This window comes from Embiotoca jacksoni, unplaced genomic scaffold, assembly GCF_022577435.1.
Source record: "Embiotoca jacksoni isolate LCO1_2020_lvr unplaced genomic scaffold, fEmbJac1.0.p SCAF_18, whole genome shotgun sequence".
Classification (NCBI taxonomy): Eukaryota; Metazoa; Chordata; class Actinopteri; family Embiotocidae; genus Embiotoca; species Embiotoca jacksoni.
Window position 1 is genome coordinate 9,432,243 of NW_027185318.1, and position 13,092 is coordinate 9,445,334.

A 13,092-nucleotide genomic window follows, 5' to 3' on the forward strand; every position below is an offset into this window, starting at 1 on the left:
CATTTTAAAAATCACTTCAAATTGTTTGGAAGACTGCAAAAAAGGATTTTGTCAAAAAAGTTGAATTACCAGAATATGAGAATAAAGTTTCAAACGAATAATGTCTGAACACCATAATAGTGAAAAGTTGAGGAAAAGAAGCCGACATACCAACCACAATGACACCATCTTAGTCCAAATGTTTAGCTGTATTTCTAATATATTTTCTTCTATCGTATTAAGATCATATTTAGTGTAAATCCAAACAGTTTTTCTCTTGATTTTGTGTCCCACGTTGTATTCAGTGTGTTGACAGCAAAGAGATCATTTCCATAGAGAGGCTTTGCATCATCAGCTGATCCCCCAGTGAACTCAGAAGGTTTATATTCTTGTGAGTTCAACACTGCAGGACTCACATCTGTCAGTCAACACAGCAGAAACCACAACCACCATGACTCTCATCACCATCCTCCTCTGGACGCTGGTCTGCTGCTGTTTTACAGGTTCATTCACGCAGCAACATTTCAAACATGATGTGTTGCCATTTTCTCTCATTTATTTCTGATGATAAACAATCATTTATATTTAATATTGTTTTTGTCTCCAGGATGCAGCGGTCAGGTGACGGTGACTCAGCCTCCAGCCGTGACATCAACTCCAGGATCCACCATCACTGTGACCTGCAAAACCAGCCAGGCTGTTTATAGATGGGATGATGGAGATCAGGGTATGTTCTGGTATCAACAGAAATCAGGACAAGCTCCAAAGCTCCTTATAAGATATGTAAGCAAACCTGAATCAGGAACACCAAGTCGGTTTAGTGGCAGTGGAAGCGGTTCTGACTTCAAATTGATCATAAGTGGAGTTCAGACTGAAGATGCAGCAGTTTACTACTGTCAGAGTTACCACAGTGGCCGAGTGTTCACACAGTGATTTTCAGTCGTACAAAAACCTCCCTCAGTCAGACTGCAGAGACTCTGAGCTGTTACAGCAGGAACTGACTGCAGCTGCTGAAGAGGAAGAGACTCTGACACAGACCACTGAACACAGAGCTGACAGTAACCTCACCAAGCACTAAATACTGATCACTAAATATATGCTTTTATTTCATGTCGTAAAGTGTTCAAAATCTTATTCAACATCAAGTTCTGTTCACATTTATTGACAGAAACAGACAGTTGGTGTAATTTTTGTTACAATTTTCAACCAGATAAAAACAACAACACACATGAAACAATAATATTAATCAGTGAAAGCTTTATTAGCAAAACTATCAACCACAAACATGACAGTTATTAAGCACAATCACATCCAGCTGCGGAGCTTCACACATTCCTCTCTAAGTTGCTGCTGTCCAACACTTTACAGACGTGCTGTTCTTTTTTACACAAAGCTTTAGTTTCCACTACAAACATTAAAAACTATAATTGATCAGAGCCTGCTCCTCCTGCTCCCCCCACACAGAGCTCCCGTCCTGCTTCAGCCTGTCCCTCGAGCCCGTACACTGGCTCCTGTGGAGGGACTGGGTCTGGCTGTGGTCCTGATGGAGAACCTTGCAGGAGTACAGCTCTCCTTCCATCCAGCGCTGCTGGCTCAGGCTCAGGGTGCTGCTGCTGCTGTAGCGTCCGCTCTTCTCCTCCTCTGCGCTGGTCAGGACCCCCTCTGTCACCTCGGTACCGTCCACCTCCCAGCTCACCACGGCTCCCTGCGGAGAGTAGCCGGACAGCAGGCAGGCCAACGTGGCTGAGTCCTGAGAGAGCTGATTAGAGGACGGACGGAGCAGAGAGACCGAGGGCCTGACCATAGGGCCGGCTGGAGGAGACAGCAGAGGGACAGAGGAGCAGATTAACTTCAAGCCTCTACCCTCTGAAAATTAACCTTTTTCTAATTAAAACCTGACAATTTGCACTTTGTTTATTTTACAAAATGATTCAATTTAAGGGTCTGAAAAGAGTTTCATAATTTAAGATCATTTTCAACATTTCATTGTAATGTTGTTGACTTGAGAGACAAAACTTAGGTTTACTTCTGTAATATGTATACATTTTAAAAATCACTTCAAATTGTTTGAAAAACTGCAAAAAAGGATGTTGTCAAAAAAAATTGTATTTGTAGAATATAAGAATAAAGTTTCAAAAGAATTATTTCTGATCACCATAATAATGAAAAGTTGAGGAAAAGAAGCAGACATACCAACCACAATGACACCATCTTAGTCCAAATGTTTAGCTGTATTTCTGATATATTTTCTTCTATCGTATTAAGATCATATTTAGTGTAAATACAAACAGTTTTTCTCTTGATTCTGTGTCCCACGTTGTATTCAGTGTGTTGACAGCAGAGAGATCATTTCCATAGAGAGGCTTTGCATCATCAGTTGATCCTCCAGTGAACTCAGAAGGTTTCTTCATCTTACTTCAGGACTTCTTTTTATCATCACAACACAATATCTAAAACTGAATAACTGTTTTATCGTGACTGTCTAAGATGCTGTACACCAAACAGGAAAAGAAGAAAAGTGTTTAAATGTTGCGTGTTTAGAAAGATCAGATAGTTGGGAAGGTCAGCTGAAACACTAAGCAGGCCCTGAACTAAACTCACTGAGGTAAGATCAGTCTGCATCCCTGATTTTCTTCAGCTGCTTGTATATCAGTCATCTGGAACACCTGGATCTGGACAATAGGAATTACTTTCATGATCCTAAAAGTAACAAAGAAATACCAAATGATCCAAATGTTGATGAAGACAAACAGTATTAAAGTAAACAGGAGACTGTTTATTATAAAGTAAAACAACATGAAGGATCATAAATTTAAATATTCAGAATTAAACTGTCTGAATTTTTATGGCTGATTGATCTTCTAGAGATGATGAACTCACCTCAGATCACCTCTGCTTTTTCTGTTTCACAAGAACAGGTGTGTGTTTGCCTTCTTAAATGTGTTTTGCATGATTTTATGCATCACTGCTCCTCAGAGTTTAAATTCTTCTGTCACAGAGACTCTGAACTGTTTTCTTGCACTCACACTGAAAACTACATCAGGATGATGTTTCCAATAACTCTGTTTGTCATCTTGGGCTTCCTGAGTCAGGGTGAGATATTTATATGGCATTGCTGAATTGGCAGTTGTTCATGTTTTGTGGAAACATAATCTGTGTTGAATTTTTGCCTTGAAACTGAATATAATGAACTTCAAATCAATTGTAATCTAAAATGCTGATTCTCGAGATTTAAATTAAATTTCTCATTTCAGAGTCTTCTGCCAACAACTTTCTGACTCAGACTGACAAATCCAAGTCTGTCAGTCTTGGTGGGAATGTGATCATCAGCGCCACGGGGAGTTCAAACATTGGTGCTGATCTCAGCTGGTACCTTCAGAAACCTGGACAGCCTCCCAAACTTCTGATATACACAGCATCAACTCTCTTCTCAGGAACTCCGTCTCGATTCAGTGGCAGTAGATCTGGTTCTCAATACACTTTAACCATCAGTGGTGTTCAGGCTGAAGATGTTGGAGATTATTACTGTCTGGGCGACCATGGTGGTGGAGCGTTCACACAGTGATTAAGAGCCATACAAAAACCTCTGTCAGTTTAACTGAAGGCTGCAGGTGTAGAGGGTTGGTGGAGAGACTGTGATGAGGTTAACTGGTCCAATAAACACAACACGAGAGTCATCAAGCAGAAACACAGTGAATCTAAATAAAACTGAAAACTCACCATTTCTCAAATGCAGTTTCACCTAAAAATATATCATTAACAGTTCTTGTCTAACAGGGCTGTTAGTACTGGTCTAGTAATAGAACCAGATGTTCAACAGTATTTCTCTACTTGTACATTTAAATTATTGAAATAGTCACGTTAGAAATCAATGATTTACGTAAGAAAAATATTCCATACTTTTTATACATTGCATAATATTGGTAGAAACCTCATTGGATGTTGAACAAAAGGGTGATATTCAGAAAAGGAGGTTTGATTAAGTGCGCTTGAAAAATACATTTATAAATAAAACAAATACAAAGACAGTGATTTATCAAGGATTGCAGCTTTATTTTATTTTGTAGTTTTAATTTTGTTTGGCATGTTTACAATAATAGTTAAGAAGCAGAGCATGAGTATGATCATACATATCAAAACAGACTCATCAGTTTTCAGAAATATTTGAACAGAGGAGATCTGTGCCTCATTAAGATGGAAGCAGCCTCATTTCCCAACAGGAAGTGCTGCTGAGGCTCTACTCCAAGCAGTGGTCAGGGTTCAGGGTTTGAGTGACAGGGCTCTGTCCACTCAGAGTGGCCTCACAGGTCACTGAGCCCGCCCTCCTCCACTGCTCTGCAGGGAGGCTCAGGGTGCTGCTCCAGCTGTAGTGGCCGTCCCTCCCCAGGACCTCTACACTGTGTGACACCCCCGAGGACCTGCTGCTGCCCCCCACCTTCCAGCCCAGCCTCCAGGCTGAGGGGGAGCCCCCGCTGGCCAGACACACCAGTGTGGCTTGACTCTGAGGCACCTCATCTCTGGAGGGGGGGAGGACGGTCAGGGTGGGCTGCACCACACCCACTGGAGGAGAAAGAGAGGGGAGAAAGGAGTTTGAATAAATGCAGGTCAAAAAAAAATATATAAAAAAGTGAATGAATACTGATTATTGGTTACATCTTCATATCTGTGTCTTAATGTGAAAGAGAATAACTCATCCCTGATGATTTATATGTTTAAACTGATGGAACAGAAACCATCATGTGAATACAGTTCAAACTTTGTCATCTGTCTCTTTCACTTCCTTTAAACTACGTAGAAAATGAATGAACCGTGAACACAAGGTTTATCTGCATTTGCTGATAAAATTATATTTAATTTTCACAGGAATTCACATCATATTTAAAATCTTAAGGCGGGATGGGATATTCAATATAAATAAATTATAATAACATGAATTTGTTGTTGTCATGTAGTAAATATTACAAATTTAATCCCTTCATTTTATTCCACAAACTGTTTGTATCTGGGAAATTTTTTTAATGATAATTAAAATAGACTTTTCGAAATCACATATTTTTTCCTGATTCTGTAAAGTCCACTATCTGCAACCCGGAAAGAATTTTGGTTTCAGCAAAATTTCTTCTCTGAGAGATCAGCTCTGTTTGATTATTAACAAAAATTTCTAACGACATGACAACACTGAACTCAATCACATTTTCATTTAGTATTTGATGAAAGTTACAAACACTACATGTTGTACAAAATAAAACGTTTTCTGGTACTTACAGTCAACGATGAGTTTGGTTCCTCCACCAAAAGTCAACCACAGTGATACAAACTCATTAAGTGGCCGTACAAAAACCTCCTGAACTGTGAACAAGCCTCCACCCTCTGAAAATGAACCTTTTTCCAATTAAAACCTGACAGTTTGCACTTTGTTTATTATACAAAATGATTCAACTTAAGAGTCTTAAAAGAGCTTCATAATTTAAGATCATTTTCAACATTTCATTGTAATGTTGTTGACTTGAGAGACAAAACTTAGGTTTACTTCTATAACATGTATACATTTTAAAAATCACTTCAAATTGTTTGGAAGACTGCAAAAAAGGATTTTGTCAAAAATGTTGAATTACCAGAATATAAGAATAAAGTTTCAAAAGAATAATTTCTGAACACAATAACAGTGAAAAGTTGAGGAAAAGAAGCAGACATACCAACCACAATGACACCATATTAGTCCAAATGTTTAGCTGTATTTCTGATATATTTTCTTCTGTCGTATTAAGATCATATATAGTGTAAATCCAAACAGTTTTTCTCTTGATTTTGTGTCCTTACGTTGTATTCAGTGTGTTGACAGCAGAGAGATCATTTCCATAGAGAGGCTTTGCATCATCAGCTGATCCCCCAGTGAACTCAAAAGGTTTAAATTCTTGTGAGTTCAACACTGCAGGACTCACATCTGTCAGTCAACACAGCAGAAACCACAACCACCATGACTCTCATCACCATCCTCCTCTGGACGCTGGTCTGCTGCTGTTTTACAGGTTCATTCACGCAGCAACATTTCAAACATGATGTGTTGCCATTTTCTCTCATTTATTTCTGATGATAATTAATCATTTATATTTAATCTTGTTTTTGTCTGAAGGATGCAGCGGTCAGGTGACGGTGACTCAGCCTCCAGCCGTGACATCAACTCCAGGATCCACCATCACTCTGACCTGCAAAACCAGCCAGGCTGTTTATAAATTGTCTGATGACTATCAGTATATGTCCTGGTATCAACAGAAATCAGGACAAGCTCCAAAGCTCCTGATAACATTTGTAAGCAATCTTGAATCAGGAACACCAAGTCGGTTTAGTGGCAGTGGAAGCGGCTCTGACTTCAAATTGATCATCAGTGGAGTTCAGACTGAAGATGCAGCAGTTTACTACTGTCAGAGTTTCCACAGTGGCAATGTGTTCACACAGTGATTTGCAGTCGTACAAAAACCTCCCTCAGTCAGACTGCAGAGACTCTGAGCTGTTACAGCAGGAACTGACTGCAGCTGCTGAAGAGGAAGAGACTCTGACACAGACCACTGAACACAGAGCTGACAGTAACCTCACCAAGCACTAAATACTGATCACTAAATATATGCTTTTATTTCATGTCGTAAAGTGTTCAAAATCTTATTCAACATCAACTTCTGTTCACATTTATTGACAACAGACAGATGGTGGAATTTCTGTTCCTATTTTCAACCAGATAAAAACAAAAAACACTTAAAACAATAATATTAATCAATGAAAGCTTTATTAGCAAAACTATCAACCACAAACATGACAGTTATTAAGCACAATCACATCCAGCTGCTGAGCTTCACACATTCCTCTCTAAGTTGCTGCTGTCCAACACTTTACAGACGTGCTGTTCTTTTTTACACAAAGCTTTAGTTTCCACTACAAACATTAAAAACTATAATTGATCAGAGCCTGCTCCTCCTGCTCCCCCCACACAGAGCTCCTGTCCTGCTTCAGCCTGTCCCTCTAGCCCGTACACTGGCTCCTGTGGAGGAACTGGGTCTGGCTGTGGTCCTGATGGAGGACCTTGCAGGAGTACAGCTCTCCTTCCATCCAGCGCTGCTGGCTCAGGCTCAGGGTGCTGCTGCTGCTGTAGCGTCCGCTCTTCTCCTCCTCTGCGCTGGTCAGGACCCCCTCTGTCACCTTGGTACCGTCCACCTCCCAGCTCACCACGGCTCCCTGCGGAGAGTAGCCGGACAGCAGGCAGGCCAACGTGGCTGAGTCCTGAGAGAGCTAATTAGAGGACGGACGGAGCAGAGAGACCGAGGGCCTTACCATAGGGCCGGCTGGAGGAGACAGCAGAGGGACAGAGGAGCAGATTAACTTCAAGCCTCTACCCTCTGAAAATTAACCTTTTTCTAATTAAAACCTGACTGTTTGCATTTTGTTTATTATACAAAATGATTCAGCTTAAGGGTCTGAAAAAAGTTTCATAAGTTAAGATCATTTTCAACATTTCATTGTAATGTTGTTGACCTGAGAGACAAAACTTAGGTTTACTTCTGTAATATGTATACATTTTAAAAATCACTTCAAATTGTTTGAAACACTGCAAAAAAGGATGTTGTCAAAAAAAAAATTGTATTTCTGGAATATAAGAATAAAGCTTCAAAAGAATTATTTCTGATCACCACAATAATGAAAAGTTGAGGAAAAGAAGCAGACATACCAACCACAATGACACCATCTTAGTCCAAATGTTTAGCTGTATTTCTGATATATTTTCTTCTATTCTATTAAGATCATACTTAATGTAAATACAAACAGTTTTCCTCTTGATTCTGTGTCCCACGTTGTATTCAGTGTGTTAACAGCAGAGAGATCATTTCCATAGAGAGGCTTTGCATCATCACCTGATCCTCCAGTGAACTCAGAAGGTTTCTTCATCTTACTTCAGGACTTCTTTTTATTTCCATAACACAATATCTAAAACTGAATAACTGTTTTATCATGGCTGTCTAAGATGCTGTACACCAAACAGGAAAAGAAGAAAAGTGTTTAAATGTTGCGTGTTTACAAAGATCAGATAGTTGGGAAGGTCAGCTGAAACACTAAGCAGGCCCTGAACTAAACTCACTGAGGTAAGATCGGTTTGCATCCCTGATTTTCTGTAGCTGCTTGTATATCAGTCATCTGGAACACCTGGATCTGGACAATAGGAATTACTTTAATGATCCTAAAAGTAACATATAAATACCAAATGATCCAAATGTTAATCAGGACAAACAGTATTAAAGTAAACAGGAGACTGTTTTTTTATAAAGTAAAACAACATGAAGGATCATAAATTTAAATATTCAGAATTAAACTGTCTGAATTTTTATGGCTGATTGATCTTCTAGAGATGATGAACTCACCTCAGATCACCTGTGCTTTTTCTGTTTCACAAGAACAGGTGTGTGTTTGCCTTCTTAAATGTGTTTTGCATGATTTTATGCATCACTGCTCCTCAGAGTTTAAATTCTTCTGTCACAGAGACTCTGAACTGTTTTCATGCACTCACACTGAAAACCTCAGCAGGATGATGTTTCCAATAACTCTGTTTGTCATCTTGGGCCTTCTGAGTCAGGGTGAGATATTTATATGGCATTGCTGAATTGCCAGTTGTTCATGTTTTGTGTAAACACAATCTGTGTTGAATTTTTACCTTGAAACTGAATATAATGAACTTCAAATCTATTGTAATCTAAAATGCTGATTCTCAAGATTTAAATTAAATTTCTCATTTCAGAGTCTTCTGCCAACAAATTTCTGACTCAGACTGACAAATCCAAGTCTGTCAGTCTTGGTGGGAATGTGATCATCAGCGCCACGGGGAGTTCAGACATTGGTGCTGATCTCAGCTGGTACCTTCAGAAACCTGGACAGCCTCCCAAACTTCTGATATACACAGCATCAACTCTCTTCTCAGGAACTCCGTCTCGATTCAGTGGCAGTAGATCTGGTTCTCAATACACTTTAACCATCAGTGGTGTTCAGGCTGAAGATGTTGGAGATTATTACTGTCTGGGCTACCATAGTGATAATGTGTTCACACAGTGATTAAGAGCCGTACAAAAACCTCTGTCAGTTTAACTGAAGGCTGCAGGTGTAGAGGGTTGGTAGAGAGACTGTGATGAGGTTAACTGGTCCAATAAACACAACACGAGAGTCATCAAGCAGAAACACAGTGAATCTAAATAAAACTGACTGTAAGTTTTGCACAGTGTAACTTTAAGTTTAAAGCATGACATTTTTTTCTGTTTTAAAATAGGTTTGTTTTTCAAACATAATCTACTGAATGAAACATGTTCAAGATTATTTTCACTAATAATTTTCAATCTAACAGCACAAAAAAACCCTATAAATTCCACTTAAAACACCCGCTGATGATACAACAAAAGAAAAAAACAACAGTGTTTTTATATCAATGTCATTTTGGTAACAATTTTAAACCAGTTGATAAATTCATTATCATTAATCTACAATAAATCCTACAAGTAAATTGAAGATAGACAAACAACCACAGTGAGTACAAACATATCCTAACCTTTCTCATGAATCTTAATCTATGTATTTCATGAAAATGATAAAATGGTGTACATCCAAAAAGTTTTTCCCCTCACTTTGTGTCCCATGTTGCCTTCAGTGTTGAGAGCAGAGATAATTTCCATAGAGAGGCTTTGCATTATCAGAAGGTTTAAATTCTTGTGAGTTCAACACTGCAGGACTCACATCTGTCAGTCAACACAGCAGAAACCACAACCACCATGACTCTCATCACCATCCTCTTCTGGGCGCTGGTCTGCTGCTGTTTTACAGGTTCATTCACGCAGCAACATTTCAAACATGATGTGTTGCCATTTTCTCTCATTTATTTCTGATGATAATTAATCATTTATATTTAATATTGTTTTTGTCTTCAGGATGCAGCGGTCAGGTGACGGTGACTCAGCCTCCAGCCGTGACATCAACTCCAGGATCCACCATCACTCTGACCTGCAAAACCAGCCAGGATGTTTACCGAAATAGCAATGGAGATTTTATGTCCTGGTATCAACAGAAATCAGGACAAGCTCCAAAGCTCCTGATAAAATATGCAAGCAATCGTTACTCAGGAACACCAAGTCGGTTTAGTGGCAGTGGAAGCGGCTCTGACTTCAAATTGATCATCAGTGGAGTTCAGACTGAAGATGCAGCAGTTTACTACTGTCAGAGTGCACACATCATAAACAGTGCTTGGGTGTTCACACAGTGATTTGCAGTCGTACAAAAACCTCCCTCAGTCAGACTGCAGAGACTCTGAGCTGTTACAGCAGGAACTGAATGCAGCTGCTGAAGAGGAAGAGACTCTGACCCAGACCACTGAACACAGAGCTGAAAGTAACCTCACCAAGCACTAAATACTGATCACTAAATATATGCTTTTATTTCATGTCGTAAAATGTTCAAAATCTTATTCAACATCAACTTCTGTTCACATTTATTGACAGAACAGACAGATGGTGTAATTTCTGTTACTATTTTAACCAGATAAAAACTAAAAACACATAAAACAATAATATTAATCAGTGAAAGCTTTATTAGCAAAACTATCAACCATAAACATGACAGTTATTAAGCACAATCACATCTAGCTGCTGAGCTTCACACATTCCTCTCTAAGTTGCTGCTGTCCAACACTTTCCAGACGTGCTGTTCTTTTTTACACAAAGCTTTAGTTTCCACTACAAACATTAAAAACTATAATTGATCAGAGCCTGCTCCTCCTGCTCCCCCCACACAGAGCTCCTGTCCTGCTTCAGCCTGTCCCTCTAGCCCGTACACTGGCTCCTGCTGAGGGACTGGGTCTGGCTGTGGTCCTGATGGAGGACCTTGCAGGAGTACAGCTCTCCTTCCATCCAGCGCTGCTGGCTCAGGCTCAGGGTGCTGCTGCTGCTGTAGCGTCCGCTCTTCTCCTCCTCTGCGCTGGTCAGGACCCCCTCTGTCACCTTGGTACCGTCCACCTCCCAGCTCACCACGGCTCCCTGCGGAGAGTAGCCGGACAGCAGGCAGGCCAACGTGGCTGAGTCCTGAGAGAGCTGATTAGAGGACGGACGGAGCAGAGAGACCGAGGGCCTGACCATAGGGCCGGCTGGAGGAGACAGCAGAGGGACAGAGGAGCAGATTAACTATCACTGGAGGACAGGTAGCTGAACATGAGACACTTATAATACATGACAGAGGTCACTGTGATAGCTGTGTGCAGGATACTCCAATTAGACAGAGTAGAAGAGGTGAGAAATAAGAGGAAGTCATAGTTTTGTAAATAAAACAAAGCTATATAGATTTGGGCAATTTTGCTATTTAAAGTGTTAATCTCCCACTGTGTCACTCATGATAAACTGCGAACAATGACATCAAGGTTTATAGCCTGGGTGTAAATGTATTAACAATAAACAAAAAATAACATGTCGCTGCTGCGATTTTCTTGATGAAAAAATGTAAATGTCAGAATTGAAAGACTTTATCATCTGTCTGTTTCACTTCCTTTTGCAGATCAAACTAACAGACTGTAAACTGAAACGACCGTTTTAGAGGATCTACATATAAACTGACTTATTTTACAGGTACTCAAAGCTGATTTTTATATCAAACAGTTTGAATGTTAAAATTAAGAAGTAAGTTACATTATGTTATGTTTTCACAGTTAAAATTGTACAAACATATTTTTTGAAACAAAAGTTTATTTACAAACGATGTGTATGAAATTTCTAGTAATTTGGCATCAACCTATATTTAACCTCAGCATAATCTACAATACTACATAAATGATTTCATCATATTGTATTATATATGTGTACTCTTTTCTCTGATTGTGATATCAGCCACAACAGACAAAAAACAACAAATATCCATAATATATAAAATAGCCAGAATAAATTCTTGTTTCATCACAATCTGATGCAGTAATTTTAATGATATTTTTACATCATAGAAATGAGAAAATTGTGTTACTTACAGTTAACGATGAGTTTGGTTCCTCCACCAAAAGTCCACCACAGTGATACAAACTCATTAAGTGGCCGTACAAAAACCTCCTGCACTGTGAACAAGCCTCTACCGTCTGAAAATGAACCTTTTTCTAATTAAAACCTGACAGTTTGCACTTTGTTTATTATACAAAATGATTCAACTTAAGAGTCTTAAAAGAGTTTCATAATTTAAGATCATTTTCAACATTTCATTGTAATGTTGTTGACTTGAGAGACAAAACTTAGATTTATTTCTGTAATAAATATACATTTTAAAAATCACTTCAAATTGTTTGGAAGACTGCAAAAAAGGATGTTGTAAAAAATGTTGAATTACCAGAATATGAGAATAAAGTTTCAAACGAATAATGTCTGAACACCATAATAGTGCAAAGTTGAGGAAAAGAAGCAAACATACCAACCACAATGACACCATCTTAGTCCAAATGTTTAGCTGTACTTCTGATATATTTTCTTCTATTCTATTAAGATCATATTTAGTGTAAATCCAGACAGTTTTTCTCTTGATTCTGTGTCCCACGTTGTGTTCAGTGTGTTGACAGCAGAGAGATCATTTCCATAGAGGCTTTGCATCATCACCTGATCCCCCAGTGAACTCAGAAGGTTTAAATTCTTGTGAGTTCAACACTGCAGGACTCACATCTGTCAGTCAACACAGCAGAAACCACAACCACCATGACTCTCATCACCATCCTCCTCTGGACGCTGGTCTGCTGCTGTTTTACAGGTTCATTTGCGCAGCAACATTTCAAACATGATGTGTTGCCATTTTCTCTCATTTATTTCTGATGATTATTAATCATTTATATTTAATTTTGTTTTTGTTTGCAGGATGCAGTGGTCAGGTGACAGTGACTCAGCCTCCAGCCGTGACATCAACTCCAGGATCCACCATCACTCTGACCTGCAAAACCAGCCAGGCTGTTTATAGAGATGATGATAATGGAGATGAGGATATGTACTGGTATCAACAGAAATCAGGACAATCTCCAAAACTCCTGATAACACTTGTAAGCAATCGGGAATCAGGAATACCAAGTCGGTTTGGCGG

General features: G+C 39.3%; 2 gene segments (V, D, J or C); both read right to left on the reverse strand.

Moving 5' to 3' along the window:
• Nucleotides 1-1,308: 1,308 nt before the first annotated feature.
• Nucleotides 1,309-2,302, reverse strand: LOC138200153 (Ig lambda-1 chain C region-like). The segment is given in 2 exon segments: nt 1,309-1,791; nt 2,269-2,302. A coding segment is annotated over 1 exon segment (390 nt).
• Nucleotides 2,303-10,528: 8,226 nt separating this feature from the next.
• Nucleotides 10,529-12,403, reverse strand: LOC138200284 (Ig lambda-1 chain C region-like). The segment is given in 3 exon segments: nt 10,529-11,140; nt 12,008-12,130; nt 12,358-12,403. Coding segments are annotated over 3 exon segments (489 nt in total).
• Between the last annotated feature and the right edge of the window lie 689 nt (nt 12,404-13,092).